This window comes from Leucopleurus acutus (assembly GCF_964270905.1).
Source record: "Leucopleurus acutus genome assembly, chromosome: X".
In the NCBI taxonomy this organism is placed as follows: Eukaryota; Metazoa; Chordata; class Mammalia; order Artiodactyla; family Delphinidae; genus Leucopleurus; species Leucopleurus acutus.
In genome coordinates, this window is record NC_139148.1 from 78,895,456 (window position 1) to 78,914,620 (window position 19,165).

General features: G+C 35.0%; 1 protein-coding gene across 8 annotated transcripts in view; it reads left to right on the forward strand.

Annotated features, from left to right (window-relative positions):
- Window positions 1–19,165, forward strand: part of PCDH11X (protocadherin 11 X-linked) — a gene marked incomplete at both ends in the record, with an annotated part of 710,965 nt that overhangs the window by 41,647 nt on the left and 650,153 nt on the right. For all 8 annotated transcript variants that reach the window (XM_082865341.1, XM_082865346.1, XM_082865342.1 and 5 more), the window contains one exon: window positions 8,826–11,318. In XM_082865341.1, coding sequence (XP_082721467.1) covers window positions 8,826–11,318 — 2,493 coding nt within the window. The remainder of the gene's footprint in view (window positions 1–8,825; window positions 11,319–19,165) is intronic.

Consider the following 19,165-nt stretch of genomic DNA (forward strand, 5'->3'; position numbering starts at 1 on the left):
TCGGGGTCTTTTGTGTTTCCATACAAATTGTGTAAGTTTTTGTTATAGTTCTGTGAAAAATGCCACTGATAGTTTGATAGGGATTGAATTGAATCTGTAGATTGCTTTGGGTAGTAGAGACATTTTCACAACGTTGATTTTTCCAATCCAAGAACATGGTATATCTCTCCATCTATTTGTACCATCTTTAATTTCTTTCATCAGTGTCTTATAATTTTCTGCATACAGGTCTTTTGTCTCCTTAGGTATGTTTTTTCCTAGGTATTTTATTCTTTTTGTTGCAATGGTAAATGGGAGTGTTTACTTAATTTCACTTCCAGATTTTTCATCATTATTGTATAGGAGTGCCAGAGATTTCTGTGCATTAATTTTATATCCTGCTACTTTACCAAATTCATTGATTAGCTCTAGTAGTTTTCTGGTAGCTTCTTTAGAATTCTCTATGTAAAGTATCATGTCATCTGCACACAGTGACAGATCTACTTCTTTTCCGATTTGGATTCCTTTTATTTCTTTTTCTCCTCTGATTGCTGTGGCTAAAACTTCCAAAACTTTGTTGAATAATAGTGGTGAGAGTGGGCAACCTTGCCTTGTTCCTCATCTTAGTGGAAATGGTTTCAGTTTTTCACCATTGAGGACAATGTTGGCTGTGGGGTTGTCATATACGGCCTTTATTATTTTAGGTATGTTCCCTCTATGCCTACTTGCTGGAGGGTTGTTATCATAAATGGGTGTTGAATTTTGTCGAAAGCTTTCTCTGCATCCATTGAGATGATCATATTGTTTTTCTCCTTCAATTTGTTAATATGGTGTATCACACTGATTGATTTGCGTATATTGAAGTATACTTGCATTCCTGGCATAAACCCCACTTGATCATGGTGTATGATCCTTTTAATGTGCTCTTGGTTTCTGTTTGCTAGTATTTTGTTGAGGATTTTTGCATCTATGTTCATCAGTGATATTGGCCTGTAGTTTTCTTTCTTTGTGACATCCTTGTCTGGTTTTGGTATCAGGGTGATGGTGGCCTCGTAGAATGAGTTTGGGAGTGTTCCTCCCTCTGCTATATTTTGGAAGACTTTGAGAAGGATAGGTGTTAGCTCTTCTCTAAATGTTTGCTAGAAATCGCCTGTGAAGCCATCTTGTCCTGGACTTCGTTTGTTGGAAGATTTTTAATCACAGTTTCAATTTCAGTGCTTCTGATTGGTCTGTTCATATTTTCTATTTATTCCTGGTTCAGTCTCGGCAGGTTGTGCATTTCTAAGAATTTGCCCATTTCTTCCAGGTTGTCCATTTTATTGGCATATAGTTGCTTGTAGTAATCGCTCATGAATCCTTTGTATGTCTGCAGTGTCAGTTGTTACTTCCCCATTTTCATTTCTAATTCTATTGATTTAAGTTTTCTCCCTTTTTTTCTTGATGAGTTTTGCTAATGGTTTGTCAATTTTGTTCATCTTCTCAGAGAACCAGCTTTCAGTTTTATTGATCTTTGCTATCGTTTCCTTCATTTCTGATCTGATCTTTATGATTTCTTTCCTTCTGCTAACTTTGGGGTTTTTTTGGTTCTTCTTTGTCTAATTGCTTTAGGTGTAAGGTTAGGTTATTTATTCAAGATGTTTCTTGTTTCTTAAGGCAAGTTTGTATTGCTATAGGCTTCCCTCTTAGAATTGCTTTTGCTGAATCCCATTGGTTTTGGGTCATCGCGTTTTCATTGTCATTTTTTTTCTAGGTATTTTTTGATTTCCTCTTTGATTTCTTCAGTGATCTCTTGGTTATTAAGTAATGTAATGTTTAGCCTCCATGTGTTTGTAATTTTTACAGACTTTTCCTGTAATTTATATCTAGTCTCATAGGGTTGTTGTCAGAAGAGATACTTGATACAATTTCAATTTTCTTAAATTAACCAAGGCTTGATTTGTGACCCAAGATATGATCTATCCTGGAGAATGTTCCATGAGCACTTGAGAAAAATGTGTATTCTGTTGTTTTTGGATGGACTGTCCTATAAATATCAATTAAGTCCATCTTGTTTAATGTATCATTTAAAATTTGTTTCCTTATTTATTTTCCTTTTGGATGGTCTGTCCATTCGTGAAAGTGATGTGTTAAAGTCCCCTACTATGATTGTGTTACTGTTGATTTTCCCTTTTATGGCTGTTAGTATTTGCCTTTTGTATTGAGGTGCTCCTATGTTGGGTCCACAAATATTTACAATTGTTACATCTTCTTCTTGGATTGACCCCTTGATCATTATGTAGTGTCCTTCTTTGTCTCTTGTAATAGTGCCTGTTTTAAAGTCTATTTTGTATGATACGAGAACTGCTTCTCCAGCTTTATTTGATTTCCAATTGCATGGAATATCTTTTTCATCCCCTCATTTTCAGTCTGTATGTGTCCCTAGGTCTGAAGTGGGTCTCTTGTAGACAGCATATATATGGGTCTTGTTTTTGTATCCATTCAGCCAGTCTGTGTCTTTTGGTGGGAGCATTTAATCCATTCACATTTAAGGTAATTATCGATATGTATGTTCCTATTACCATTTTCTTAATTGTTTTGGGTTTGTTATTGTAGGTCTTTTCCTTCTCTCATGTTTCCTGCCTACAGAAGTTCCTTTAGCATTTGCTCTAAAGCTGGTTTTGTTGTGCTGATTTCTCTTAGCTTTTGCTTGTCTGTAAAGTTTTTAATTTCTCCATCAAATCTGAAAGAGATCCTTGCTGGGTAGAGTAATCTTGGTTGTAGTTTTTTTCCCTTTCATCACTTTAAGTATGTCCTGCCACTCCCTTCCGACTTGCAGGGTTTCTCCTGAAGATCAGCTGTTAACGTTATGGGGATTCCCTTGCATGTTATTTGTTGTTTTTCCCTTGCTGCTTTTAATATTTTTTCTTTGTATTTAATTTTTGGTAGTTTGATTAATATGTGTCTTGGTGTGTTTCTCCTTGGATTTATCGTGTATGGGACTCTTTTTGCTTCCTGGACTCGATTAACTATTTCCTTTCCCATATTAGGGAAATTTTCAACTGTAATCTCTTCAAATATTTTCTCAGTCCCTTTCTTTTTCTCTTCTTCTTCTGGGACCCCTATAATTCGAATGTTGGTGCGTTTAATGTTGTCCAGGAGTCTCTTAGACTGTCCTCATTTCTTTTCATTCTTTTTTCTTTATTCTGCTTTGCACTGGTTATTTCCACTCTTTTATCTTCCAGGTCACTTATCCGTTCTTCTGCCTCAGTTATTCTGCTATTGATTCCTTCTAAAGAATTTTTAATTTCATTTATTGTGTTGTTCATCATTGTTTGCTCTTTAGTTCTTCTAGGTCCCTGTCAAACATTTCTTGTATTTTCTCCATTCTCTTTCCAAGATTTTGGATGGTTGTTACTATCATTATTCTGAATTCTTTTTCAGGTAGACTGCCTATTTCCTCTTCATTTGTTAGGTCTGGTGGATTTTTACCTTGCTCCTTCATCTGCTGTGTGTTTCTTTGTCTTCTCATTTTGCTGAACTTACTGTGTTTGGTGTCTCCTTTTGGCAGGCTGCATGTTCGTAGTTCCCGTTGTTTTTGGTTTCTGCCTCCAGTGGCTAAGGTTGGTTTAGTGGGTTTTGTAGGCTTCCTGGTGGAGAGGACTAGTGCCTGTGCTCTGGTGGAGGAGACTGCATCTTTTCTTTCTGGTGGGCAGGTCCACATCTGGTGGTGTGTTTTGGGGTGTCTGTGACCTTATTATGATTTTAGGCAGCCTCTCTGCTAATGGGTGGCATTGTGTTCCTGTCTTGCTAATTGTTTGATATAGGGTGTCCAGCACTGTACCTTGCTGGTCGTTGAGTGGAGCTGTGTCTTGGCATTGAGATGGAAATCTCTGGGAGATTTTCATCGTTTGATATTATGTGGAGCTGGGAGGCCTCTGGTGGACCAATTTCCTGAACTTGGCTCTCCCACCTCAGAGGCACAGCCCTGACGCCTGGCTGGAGCACCAAGAGCCTGTCATCCACACGGCTCAGAAATAAATGGAGAAAAAAAAAGAAAGAAAGAAAGCAAAAGATAAAATAATATTAAATTAAATTAAAAGATTCTTAAAATAAAAAACAAAAAATAATTATTAAAACAATTTTAAGTAATTAAAAAAAAGAAAGAAAGAAGAGAAAAACGAAAGCAAAAAAAACAAATCCACCAATGATAACAAGCACTGAAAACTATACTAAAAAAAAAAAAAAAACAGACAGGCAGAACCCTAGGACAACTGGTAAAAGCAAAGGTATACAGACAAAATCACACAGAAGCATATGCATGCACACTCACAAAAAGAGAAAAAGGGGAAAAAATATATATATATGTATTGTTGTTCCCAAAGTCCACCTCCTCAATTTGGGATGATTCGTTCTCTATTCAGGTATTCCACAGATGCAGGGTACATCAAGTTGACTGTGGAGATTTATTCCGCTGCTCCTGAGGCTGCTGGGAGAGATTTCCCTTTCTCTTCTTTGTTCACACAGCTCCTGTGGTTCAGCTTTGGATTTGACCCCGCCTCTCCGTGTAGGTCGCCTGAGGGCATGTGTTCTTCACTCAGACAGGACGGGGTTAAAGGAGCAGCTGCTTCAGGGGCTCTGGCTCTCTCAGGCCAGGGGGACAGAGGGGGATGGAGTGCGGGGTGAGCCTGCGGTGGCAGAGGCTGGCATGACGTTGCACCAGCCTGAGGCATGTCGGGTGTTCTCCCAAGGAAGTTGTCCCTGGACCATGGGACGGTGGCAGTGGCGGGCTGCACAGGCTCCCTGGAGGGGAGGTGTGGATAGTGACCTGTGGTTGCACACAGGCTTCTTGGTGGCTGCAGCAGCAGTCTTAGTGTCTCATGCCCGTCTCTGGAGTCCGAGCTGATAGCCACAGCTCACGCTTGTCCCTGGAGCTCCTTTAAGCAGCGCTCTTAATCCCCTCTCCTCGTGCACCAGGAAATAAACAGGCAAGAAAAGTCTCTTGCCTCTTCGGCAGTTCCAGACCTTTGCCAGACTACCTCCCATCTAGCCGTGGTGCACTAACCCCTTCAGGCTGTGTTCACGCCGCCAACCCCAGTCCTCTCCCTGGGATCCGACCGAAGCCCGAGCCTCAGCTCCCAACCCCCACCCATCCCGGCGGGTGAGCAGACAAGCCTCTCGGGCTGGTGAGTGTTGGTTGGCACTGATCCTCTGTGCAGGAATCTCTCCGCTTTGTCCTCCGCACCCCTGTTGCTGCGCTGTCCTCTGTGGCCCCGAAGCTTCCCCCATCCGCCACCCACAGTCTCCACCCTTGAAGGGGCTTCCTAGTGTGTGGAAACCTTTCCTCCTTCACAGCTCCCTCCCACTGGTGCAGGTCCCATCCCTATTCTTTTGTCTCAGTTTTTTCTTTTTTCTTTTTCCCTACCCAGGTACGTGGGGAGTTTCTTGCCTTTTGGGAGGTCTGAGGTCTTCTTCCAGAGTTCAGTAGGTGTTCTGTAGGAGTTGTTCCACATGTAGATGTATTTCTGATGTATTTGTGGGGAGGAAGGTGATCTCCATGTCTTACTCTTCCGCCATCTTCATGCCCACTCTGAAATTTAAATATGTAAACTAGGAAGTCATTTGTAGAGCTCTAAATATCTGAGTAGGGGTGGTATGCACAAAATCCCCTGACCTGAACATAGATTTTTATTAAAGAAAAATGTAACATCTGAGAACAGTCCAGTGCAATAGAACTTTGTGTAATAATGGACAAGTTCTATATCTGTGCTGTCCAATGCCATAGCCACTACTCAGATGTAGCTGTAAGAACTGAAATGTGGTTAGTGAGACTAAGGTACTGATTTTTTTATTTTATCTAATTATAATTAATTAAAATTTAAATGTAAATACTTGTGACTAATCGCTGTCATATTGGACAGAGCAGTCATAGAAGACAGAAGAGCAGTATGGACATTGTCCATTATCTTGTATGTATATCTCATTATCATCTTGAAAATTTGAAAAATCTATCTTTTAACATTACTGTCACGTCACATATAATAGTTAAGGACAGCAAACATGCTGTTCTTGGGTTTTTCAAGTGTCATAAACCTGCATTCATTTGCTTGGGAAAGCAAAGGTCAATACAAAATTCAGGCAAACACATAAGACTAAGCTCTAAATATACAAACACAAAATACATAAACATAAATGAATAAAATTAAAAATTAAAACTAGCATATTCTTTTCCCCAGATATATTATAGTCATAAATTAGATAATTGAGTCTGAAACTCAAGACCTTAAGTTATTCACTTGTTGTTTTTAGGCTATATTATATATGCTAGTTCCCCCTTATATAACCTCTAATAATTCTTTATAATCTACTTTTATAGCCCTTATTAAAAATGTAATTATTTTCAATTAACATAAATCTATTAGTATCAACATCAGTAGATACTTAGATTGCTATTGATTTTCCCTCATCTTAGCTAAAATTTAATTTCCATTACATTAGCAAAATATTTTTACTTACCACCATATCGCCAGTGCCTAGAAAAATGCTGTGACCATATTAGCCACTGAATATTGGCATGCCAAGAATTAACAAAATTGTATTAAATGCCATGGATTTCTGTGAAGTTCAATTCAGAAGCTATTTTTTCTACCCATAGGTGAGACATTCCAGATTTGAACCTTCCTAAAGGCCTTTTGAAATATCATTACAAAAGTAAAATTATCATTAATCACTAAGTTTACCTAAATCAAATTATAATAGTAAATACTGTATATATATTTAATATTATTGTTGTAAAATTCTTTTTTTTCTTAAAATAGATTTGTTAATTTTCACACTTGTAGATAGGTATTACATGAAAAATATTTTCCTTGGCAAAGAAAAGGCAAATTGTTTATTGGTTTATATAAGTAAAATATTAATAGAATGCTCATTTTAGTTTATGAATTAAAACTAAGATTAATACACATTGGTTACCTTGTAGGAAATTTTTTTTTAATTACATTGAAGCAAAATGATGATTTTAATTAATATTTTTGAAATGCCACCTTAAATTTCATAATAAACATTTAATTCTTCCATCAAGATATATTATGGTCTGGATTTGAATAAAAGAGTAAGTGAATCTAAACACACACAAAAAATCCAAAAAATGCAGAAATATCTTCAAGCAATTCATGAGGAAAAATGTAGTTGTACTTAAGTACTGTACTAGATTTTATGTAAGCAATTATAACACTTTGATAAGTTATAAAAGATAATATGACCATATAATCTCACCATATATTCTAGTGGTCCCTGAAAACCTGATATCCTTCATTGGTTTCTAACATTTAGGATGTTATTTTAGAAACTGGTATGACAGAACAATGAGAAAAAACCCTCAGATGCTCTCCTGTTCACATAGATGGTATCTCAATAACTGATCTTCAGCACATGTCAGCAACTTTTATGTTAAAAAATATATTGAAGAATTAAAATTGTAGTGTGTGGTTATGTGTGTGTGTGTGTGCATGCATGTACGTGTGTACGTAAGGGTTCATAAATCACCTGTGTACTAGGAATCTTAAGATCTTCTGATCTTCACAGCCTCCAGTACCTTCTATCTTATTCATTTCTGTCAAAGTGCTACAGGTAACACTGGCTAGAACTGCACCTGAGAGCCAGTGAATGCTACTCCTCAATCAGCTATCAAGATCACTGTTTGTCTGTGTAGGGCTTATCTTATTGTAGTTCAGAGAAGGGACTTTAATTTTTTTTATTTCCTATTGATAAATTGGACTTTATCAAAATTATTTGACTATTTTAAAGACTTATACAAGAGTATGAGATCCTCTGTGTGCTGATAAACAATAGCACTTAAGAGAGCCCAAGCACTTTAAGAATTTTACAGTTTTATATTAATTGAACCACTTCCTTGAGGGTTTTGAGGGAAGCCAGAACCAGAGGAAACTGATTTTAAACATTCCCATAATCTGACTTTATAGGCATAAAGAAAATATAGGTACTGTTCCTATAGCTATATTTTCCAATTTGACATTTTGGCATGTTAGTTTCAGTCCATTGTGCGTGCTCATTAAAAAAAAATTAGAAGTTAAATAACATTGTTCTGTTGATCTCCAAGAAAATGTCTTTCTTTTTTGGCCATGCCTCATGGCTTGCAGGATCTTAGTTCTCCGACCAGGGATTGAACCTGGGCTCCAGCAGTGAAATCACCGAGTCCTAACCACTGGACCACCAGGGAATTCCCAGAAATTTCATTTTTAACACCTGTTTCTATAGGGGAAAAAAAGAAAGTCTGTGTATTTTACACAAGGTTTTATTCTTATCAGAGTTTGCATATTTTCTCCCTCTGCCAAAGTTATTAGCTGTATTTATTAGATGTGATATATGCACTTTTGTCTTGATAAAGATTTTATACTTGATTGTTACTTCTGGTGGTGAAAAGGTGTCCTAGACAACTGAAATCTACAGTAAGATATTTTAATTCATTTGGAGTAACCATTTTTAATTCACTTATAAGTTCATTCACCATGTGAAACTTAGTGATAATTCTTTTTAAAATTCTACATACTTCTTCCTTTTGAAATCTTTAATAGTTCACATAAATGTTACATTTATCACCACAAAGTGCTACAACCTGAAAAGAGCTTAGAACATCTTCTAGCACAACTCTAATTTCACAAATGTGTAGAGATGTTAAGCATCTTGTTTGTGGTGACAATATTAGTTACTGACAAAGTTGGGACTTAGAACTCAAGTCTCTGACACTTATTTCTGAGTTGAGCCTATGTCATATGACTTCAAGGAATTGAAAACTGGTCTCATTAAATAATAACATAAGCTAAAATGTTTCCTTCTATGTTTTCCAGGGTCAAAGTATTTTTGGGCTTGATGTTATTGAAACACCAGAAGGAGAGAAGATGCCACAATTGATAGTTCAAAAGGAGTTAGATAGGGAAGAGAAAGATACATATGTAATGAAAGTAAAGGTTGAAGATGGTGGCTTTCCTCAAAGATCCAGTACTGCCATTTTGCAAGTCAGTGTTGCTGATACAAATGATAACCGCCCAGTCTTCAAGGAGAATGAGATTGAAGTCAGTATACCAGAAAATGCTCCTGTAGGTACTTCAGTGACACAACTTCATGCCACAGATGCCGACATAGGTGAAAATGCCAGGATTCACTTCTATTTCAGCAATCTAGTCTCCAACATGGCCAAGAGGCTATTTCACCTCAACTCCACCAGTGGACTTATCACAATCAAAGAACCACTGGATAGGGAGGAATCACCAAACCACAGGTTACTGGTTTTGGCAAGTGATGGTGGATTGATACCAGCAAAATCAATGGTACTAGTAAATGTTACAGATGTCAATGATAATGTCCCATCAATTGACATAAGATATATCATCAATCCAATCAATGGCACCGTGGTTCTTTCAGAAAATTCTCCACTCAACACAAAAATTGCGCTCATAACTGTGACAGATAAGGATGCTGACCTTAATGGTAGGGTGACGTGCTTTACAGATCATGAAGTCCCTTTCAGGTTGAGGCCAGTATTCAGTAATCAGTTCCTCCTAGAGACTGCTGCATATCTTGACTACGAGTCCACAAGAGAATATGCTATTAAATTACTGGCTGCAGATGCTGGCAAACCTCCTTTGAATCAATCATCCATGCTCCTCATTAAAGTAAAAGATGAAAATGACAATGCTCCAGTTTTCACTCAGCCTTTCATAAGTCTTTCTGTTCCTGAGAATAACTCTCCTGGCACCCAGTTGACAAAAATAAGTGCAACAGATGCAGACACAGGGCATAATGCTGAGATAAACTACCTGCTTGGCATTGATGCTCCATCTGAATTCAACCTGGATCATCGTACAGGCATTCTGACTGCAGCGAAGAAACTGGATAGAGAAAAACAGGAAAAATATTCATTCACAGTTCTGGCAAAAGATAACGGGATGCCACCTTTAATAACCAATGCCACAGTCTTAGTGACTGTTCTTGATCAGAATGACAACAGTCCAATTTTCACTCACAATGAGTACAACTTCTATGTCCCAGAAAACCTTCCAAGACATGGCACAGTAGGACTAATCACTGTAACTGATCCTGATTATGGAGAAAATTCTGCAGTCACTCTCTCCATTTTAGACGCAAGTGATGACTTCACCATTGATCCACAGACTGGTGTCATCCGACCGAATATTTCCTTTGATAGAGAAAAACAAGAATCTTATACTTTCTGTGTAAAGGCTGAGGATGGTGGTAGGGTATCACGTTCTTCAACTGCCAAAGTCACCATAAATGTGGTTGATGTCAATGACAACAAACCAGTTTTTGTTGTCCCTTCTTCGAACTACTCCTTTGAATTGGTTCTGCCATCCACTAATCCAGGCACAGTGGTCTTCACGGTAGTTGCTGTTGACAATGACACTGGCATGAATGCAGAGCTTCATTACAGCATTGTAGGAGGAAACACAAAAGGTCTGTTTATGATTGACCAAACAACAGGCAACATTACACTGAAGGAGAAATGTGTCCTTGCAGACCTTGGTTTACACAAACTGGTAGTCAAAGTCAAGGACTTAGGACAACCTGATTCTCTCTTCAATGTTGTAAATGTTAATCTATTTGTGAATGAGTCAGTGACCAATGCTACACTGATTTATGAATTGGTGCGAAAAAACATTGAAACACCAGTGACCCAAAGTATTGAGACAGCTGATACATCCTCACCATCCAGTGACTATGTCAAGATCGTGGTTGCCATTGTTGCAGGCACCATAACTGTCATCCTTGTTATTTTCATCACTGCTGTAGTAAGATGCCGCCAATCACCACACCTTAAGGCTGCTCAGAAAAACAAGCAGAATTCCGAATGGGTTACTCCAAACCCAGAAAACAGGCAGATGATAATGATGAAGAAAAAGAAGAAGAAGAAGAAGCATACCCCTAAGAACTTGCTGCTTAACTTTGTTACTATTGAAGAAACTAAGGCAGATGATGCTGACAATGATGGAAACAGCGTCACACTAGACCTTCCCATTGAACTGGAAGAGCAAACCATGGGCAAGTACAACTGGGGCACTACACCTACTACTTTCAAGCCTGAAAGTCCTGATTTGGCCCGGCACTACAAATCTGCCTCTCCACAGCCTGCCTTCCAGATCCAGCCGGAAACTCCCCTGAATTCAAAGCACCACATCATCCAGGAACTGCCTCTTGATAACACCTTCGTGGGCTGTGATTCCATCTCCAAGTGTTCCTCCAGCAGTTCTGATCCCTACAGCGTTTCTGAGTGCAGCTATCCAGTGACAACTTTCAAGACCCCTGTGTCTGTACACACCAGACTGGTAGGTAATCCAAGTTTCTAAGTAACCTTTCTAATTTTATATTTTTTAATTATTTTCAGTTGAACTAGGACTTTACAGAATCTACTGACTCAACATGGGATCAAAATGTTCTGCAGAAGTATCTGAATAGATATATGGATTCATTTTAAGTTTGGTAGAAAATCAGAACAAAATGACTCCTGATTGGAGGAAAATTGGGTGAGGAATGATGATTATAATAGGGACAGTGTTGTCTGTAGATGGCAGTATGACACTTCTTGCTAGAGAATATACTGGAAAAACTCCAAAATAAAGGGTCATGGCACTGTCCTCAGTACAATTGTGTGCATGAGGATCAAAACAGTCATGGCTAGATACATCACAGTAAAGCCTCTTGGAATCTGATAAACAGGTCTTAATACTTAATGGTATTGAGAGTTCCAGCTTCACTTGGAAAAATCTGTGTCTACCCAAGATAATCAAATAGCATAAAGATATCCCCCCTACCCACCATTCCTCCAAACCCCCACAATGAAAAGAGAGTGTCATTTCCAGATTAGGAACTCACCATTATTCTGGTTCATAAATCTGTATTAACACAATGTAGCAAGAATGGGATTAGGAAAATGAAGTCATGCTACTCACTCTCACCTTCAAGCCAGAGAATGAAATATATATGAGATCTCTACTTTAGATATCCATTTGAGTATCTGCATATTCATGCAAGGTATTAAGAACCCTTCAGGAGACATTCTTAAGAGATAATGACTTTTTGAAAATGAAATATTATTGCTTTCTCTAATGAGCCTGAAGGAAACGATGCACATATTAAGACCCAAGATATCTGTATACAATAATTTAAAACCCATTAAATTTATGAAAACAAGAGTTTATACAGTCTTTTTTATCTGTATTCCATGGAGAAATGAATTAAAATGTATCTAGAAATTCATAACTAAAGTAAATGATTTAAGTATTTTTATTTCCTTAATAAAGTCAAGTGATAGAATTTATCTACATTTTTTCTCTGGAAGTTATACAGCATGTTGATTTTATCATTTCATCTGTGTTACTCTTAAGAAGGTCTTCATATCAGTTTCAGTGAATAAAACTTTTGAAAACCTATTTAGGCTTAATTAAATAGTAGTAATGTGAAAGTCAGAATAGGTTTCCTCTCACCAAATTTAGAGATATTAGAGAAGTCTATCAGGATTCAAAATAACAATGAAAATAATTTACCATAATTTAGGAAATGCTTTTAAGAATTGAGGTCACTCATGGATTTGCATAGTTAAATTATACAATAACGTTAACTTTTCTCTCTTAATCACACAGTGAAAGTAAGATACTAATTCAGTTGTGGGTGCATTTTTGTTACAATAGGTTCATAATTATGCTATCGCAAACGGTAAAATAGAACCTACTCTCTTTGTGGCGAGTTTCTGTTATGCTTTGAATGAGTTTATAGGGCAGTGGTTATTTCTACAGTTTACATGAGCCTCATGGTTTCTGACCAAGGTGGATCTTAAATGGGTGGCAAACATAACAGATGCCGAATATCTCATCATAGTATGTTTTTGTTTTTATTTAACTATTAAAAAGGGTGCTCTCATTTTCTAATTCTCATTGCTATCATCCGGTTTTTTGGAAATATTTCTCAACAGAAAAGTATTCTTTATGAATAGCACTTTATGTGTGTTGTATATCCTAATAGCACTTTTCCCAGGGCTAAATTTGTGACTCACTTAAAAATCTATACAAAGGGTGGGGTTTGTGAATTACTTTTGCAGAGCATCATTTTTAATAGATTGGCTTGTGAAGTTAGTTAGAAGAGCAAATTCTGGTTTCAACTGTTTTTGAAAGCATGGAAATGTTTTAAGAGCTAGACTTATTTTACATGAGGACATGAACATACAGTAAGTAAGGCACAGATGAAGGAAAATATTGAAGTGTTTTCCAAATATCTTCCTCTTTTATTGTCTTTTTTGATATTTTGTAATCCTGAGAAAGTTGATAAAATTAATAACTTTTTCATTCGGTATTTTATTTTATTTAGCTAAGAAATTTTTTCCTAAACACAAAACAGTAACTTCATGAGATAGGCAAAATAAGGAAAGTAAATGCTAATGAGAATAAATTCTTGGTTATCATTCGGTTTTTATTAGCTAAAAGGAGTATCTTAGAATCAGTGGGTTCTCAGATGACTTATTCTATTTTTTTTCATCTTAAAAAAATAGGTAAATTGTATATTTTATGTCATTGGTTCACAGATGTTTCAGATTAATTACTAAATATCTTCTGGACATGAATTGGTGAACTTAGGCAGACTAATGTGACACTAAAAATAATTTGAATCCTTGTATTTTGTGCTACATTTGCAATGTTCTTCACCCTTTCTGTATACACTTCAATTTCTGATTAACACCAGGAGAGGCATCTTATATTCAGTGATGTTGCAGAATGCGAAAAAGTTAAGTGAGCACTGAAAAAGAACTCGTGTATTTATAAAAATTCAAATACAGTAGGTGCCTTCTTTTTAAAGAAACATCATACAAAATGAGGAAAAGTGTCAGACAGTAAAATAAAAATCCATTGTTCCTTAAAGAAATTCTGACAGTGGAATAAAATATTACTGTTATCAGAAGGCAGAATTATATTCAATTGATTTTAAACAAAGTGAGAAATATATTTTCAAAAGGAGGGTTTAGGGTGATATTTCTGTTTAGTTCATTACTCATCTGAATAGAAATATGAAAGTGAAGAAATTAAATGGTTCTAGGAGGCAGTAAGATATAAGGGGATTTATAAAAACTTTCATGTTTTTAAAAAGGGAATCAAATACTTTCTATAGTTTTTTTTTTCTGACTCGTGTTCTGAAAAAATATGGAACATTCATTAGATAGAAACGTATCTATTGCACAAAACCATTTATACCTGGGGAATATGAGGATCCTCTTTGATATAAATTTTTACAAGTATTCTGGAAGGCATTTTTGTATGCATATATTATAGTAGAAATTAAAACATGAAATGTAAAAGATGATCTTACAGTGTACTTTATATTAACGTCTTTCAGAGCAAGCAGATAGTGTTTGGTGCGATTCTAGAAAAACAATAAGAATAATCATTTTAGAATCAATTTTGATAATTGTTGTATAAAAGAGATACAATGCCAAAACGAAATCTTGCTTAACACAGTTCTTCCATTAAAATATTGTGAAGACTATACATCTGAAAAATAGCGGAACAAAAATGAACTTATTATTTGGAAAGGGCCTTCTGTGTACAAGTCACTGTCTTAGTCATGTATTTGAGGTACTTCATTTCAAAAAGAAATAATTCATGGTTACATGAGTGTAGGTATTATACATGGATTCAAAATGGTAAGAGGAGTCTGAGTTAGCTTGGAATAGGCTTGGTATTTACTACTGTTACATTCCATAACCTTGATATTGTGCATCTGTATTTTAGCAATGTGAATTTTAGCCATGTAGCATGCTTGGCAACTAAGACTCCTAGAACACAACCATCTGATTTTGATAACATGTTATTTTTCTTGTCCTAGACTGATTCCAGGACATCAACTATTGAAATCTACAGTGAGATATAACTTTCTAGGAACAACATAATTCTATTCCCCTTCCAAAAAACTCCAATGATTTGTGATTTCAAAATTTGGCTAAGATCATTTAGCTTGTAATCTGGATTTCCCACTATAAAAGTAAGCAAAACAAAAACCACCTTAAAAAATATGTCCCACTGAACCCCATGCTTACTTTAGCTGTAATCTTGCAATCGAAATTTTAAATTTGTGGAAGAAACAGTGCAGTGTGATAAAAAAAAAGTTTTATCATGCTGTTTCTCGATTTGCTTCCTCTGAATGCCAACAAGTGTGATGTAATATAATATGTCTTGATGTACAAACTGATGGTTAATGTATCAATCATGAAACATGGAATTACTTGCCCTGTCTGATTGCTGAAGAATTTAAACATCATCTGCGGGAGTTTGGAAGTGAAGCTGAACTATCCAAGCTACCCTCTGAAAGGTATCCAAGGGCAAGAGATTTTCTTTAATATCAAAAATACAAACAGCAACAACAAAAAAAACCACTTTAGATCATTTTTTGGAAAATATTCACTACTATAGTGTTGTTGAGAAAATAATTATAATTATCCATCACTCTGCTGAAAAGTTAGATGATATAAAATAATTTTAATGGGTTTTTATGTTGATTGTAATCATGTTGTTTCACTACTTTAATCATTAAAAAATATTTTTGTTGTAATCATGTTTCTTTTTTTCTATAAATACTGTAAAAGAAAGAGGTTTTTTTTTTCTATTTTTATCTATCAAAAGAAGAATGTAAAGTTCTTTATACTCCCTGATATTTTGGGGAAAAAAAGTACTGATGTTTCTTATATAGTGAAATATAATTCCATTCATATGTGAGTAGAGACAAGGATTTAAATAGTATATTTTGAAAGATTTTATCTTAATTTTGAAACTACCTAAGAAAATATAAGCTACTAGAGTCAAACAGCTAAATAGATCTACATAATTTCTCTGGCATTAAATTACTGAATATATTTCATTGATTTGAGTAATTTGGCTTTTAACTCATTCTTCACAATATGTTGATTAATCAGTTTCTTACACAAATGACTAAATGCGTCAAATTTGGTGTACATTAAATGTATTAAGGAAAGAATGTTGTGTCCCAATTTTACATTGTATTCTTTAAGCTGCTTATGACTTACTAAAAGTACTAACAGAATTTTTTTAAAAGCACGATTTCTTGGGGCTAAGAGGGAGTATAAAGGACCTTTATAATTACAACATAAGATATGTTTCCTGGATTCTCTTTCAAATGCTTCATTGTGTATCATTTTACCTTGCAAAGTGTGGACAGGATTTGGTCTATTATGTATGTGCATTAAATTAGTGTATTATTTAAAGTGTTCCTTGCTGTAAAGGTATTTAGAAGAGGCTTATGCTCTATTTAGCATTTCAAATTAGTGTAATTCTTGGATATTTAATATATAGGCAATATTTTTAAAAGATTTCTGTTAAAATTTAGCATTCCCATTTACTCAGTACAGAATCTCTGGTACCTCCAATTATGTCAAGTTCCTTGAACATGCTTGCTATCTGGCTTTTTAAACATTACTTAGTTAATTATAATGACTGTAAGTGTAACTGTTTTACTGGTAATGAGAAATGTCATGTAAATTATAATATTGTATTACATACTTATAAACAACTATTGTAGAAAAATACTTAAAATTAAATTTTACCTTTGTGAAAGTTACTCATATAGAGTAACTTTATAATCTCTCCCCTATTTCTTCCTGATAAATTAAATATTTCAGTTTAATTCAAATCATTTCAAGGAATGTCAAAATTTAGCCAACTTATTATACCTCTAGAGTCAGTGCCCTGCAGGTACAAAGACATACTAAGAGTAGGAGTTTCCAAAATCCATAGTCTCACTTAATTGTGAAAAAAATTATGATGCCCAAGAAAATGAGTCAGTACTTCACATATCCCATGATAAACTAGTGTGGCTTCATGACCATTTGTATATGTAATTATTATATAAATGCATTTTAAATGCTTGTGTCATGACCACCCTGGTCTCTGCTTTTCCACACATTCTGTGAGCTAGAGGAGAATACTTCATTTTTCTTCTGCTTCAGTGACCCTTTCCTTTAGGCCTGTGATAAGGAAAACTCCTAATCACTCCTTTGTATATATGAAGATGAAAATGTCTTGAAATAGTTACCCAGAATCTCTTTAAAAAATTCCTCAGTATTTTTATGGGGGTCATCTTTGCAGAAGATGAAAATAGAAACTTTATTTTTAAAGCTGCAAGTGATTCTTCTCAGAATATAGTTTCTGTGAGAAAGGAACTTCTGAATTGATTTCTTTCCTGCTCTTTGAGGCTAAAATATTTACCCATATAAACCAATGATGATTGAGGTTTAACTGTATCTAAACTTCAGCCATAGATGAAAATGGATTCTACTTTTGATTATTAACTACCCTTGGTCGGTCCTTTGCTTATGCTTGAGGAAATAATATTAACATTTGAGAACAGTATGGACGGCATTGAAACGAATTTTCCACAAAAGCCAGAGAGGACAAAATTATATATTTTCCTGTTGGTTCTTTCTTATCAGTTGATTTGATGATACTTTTAATTTAATTATTGGTGTTATTACATGTTTGGCTTACAAGGTCTCAGATATCTTCCCATCTCTTGTATTGGTGTTAATGGACTCCTAGAATATTCTCAATGAAGTGTCCTTGATGGTCTCTCTTGTTCTTATTCTAGTCAGTGAATAGAGGAAAACAGAGGGAAAGGAAATCTTAAGACTAGTCAGCAAAGAAACTTTTAGGGATTACCTAATCGATTAACTACAATGTGCTGTATACTTTCATACCTGCAAACACTCGAAGGAGTATTATTTTCTTTTGATTAAAATCCAAAGTGCATAAATTGAAAAAAAATTGCTGAAATACATTTCCTCATTTTACATTAAATATAAAAGTTTATTTTTGGAAATAGGGTATTCAAGCTATTACATTTCTTAAGTTATTTTTATTTTCAATGATTTAAATTGAAAATTTTATAGAACAGTTTTAATTCTATCCATTAATTAATCTTTTATGTATACTTCTGTTTTCTCTGCTGACCATCCTGTTCACATTATCAATGTGAACTCATATACTTTAGAATAACTTTTAAAAGCTGAATTTAGATTCAATCAGTCATTATTTCATGCAATATTTACTAATCTTTTCATTTCAAAACAATACTGACACATTTTACAATTTTTTCACCTGCACTCGTCACTGTTTAATTAGATTTTGTAATTGTCCGTCTAGCTAGGTGTGATTTGAAGCCTGATCTCAACAGAAGTGCTACAGGACAAGCAGAGCTTAAGTAATCTTATATGAACTTAATCTACACTGTGTAAATGCTTCCTATAGGTGCTCTTGTGTAATAGACTTTTTTCTTTAGGATTTGCTTAGTTTCTGTCTATTTTTATTGTTTAGATTTAGGTTTCTAGCATATTCAAAGGTGCTGTGATAATATAAAGCTGTATGTGTTGTATATAATTATTATTTTTAAAAAGAACTGAAGTTCAATTTGTTTTTTCATGCATTATGTGTGTTCATACATAACATCCGTGGTTTTATGTGGTATTTAGAATTAGGAGTAGACTTTTTAAAATTGTAGAGTAGTCATAGGCCTTTATTTTTATTGCACAATGCAATATACATTTGTTGTAGAAAATTTAGGAAATTGTAGATAGATTTTAACTGTATCTATGAAAATTTGATGAAGAATTTTAAAACTATTTGTTTTTCCTTCAGGCTATACCAGTAAGTTTTTCTTTATAATTTACTTAGTAATTCTGTTTAACCTTTGGAAGTGGTGCACTTTAAAATTACAGAAGTATTATTCTCCTTTTATATTATAAACTATACATGCAGGATTTTTTACACATAGTGGTAATTGACTTAATTATTATGCATATTGTTTATTTTTATAGATGTATGATTAGACAAATTTATGAAATAGTTGAGTCTGATTAGTTTATAGTATACTGAAGGGCATACTATATATCTCCACCATGAGACTAATCTGCCCTCAGTGAAAATATCAAGTCTTGATGAAAAAGCTTTTCCGTTAAAAAGAATGCCATCTAAATATCTGCCAAAAGTTCCCCTAGAATGGACAACTAAGTTATCTATTATAATTATTTCTAAAAAGCCTCGTAACCAATTTTTACCATTTGTAAATTCTAGATATTCTCAATTAAAATTGTATTAACTCTCCCGTTTCAACTGATTAATTA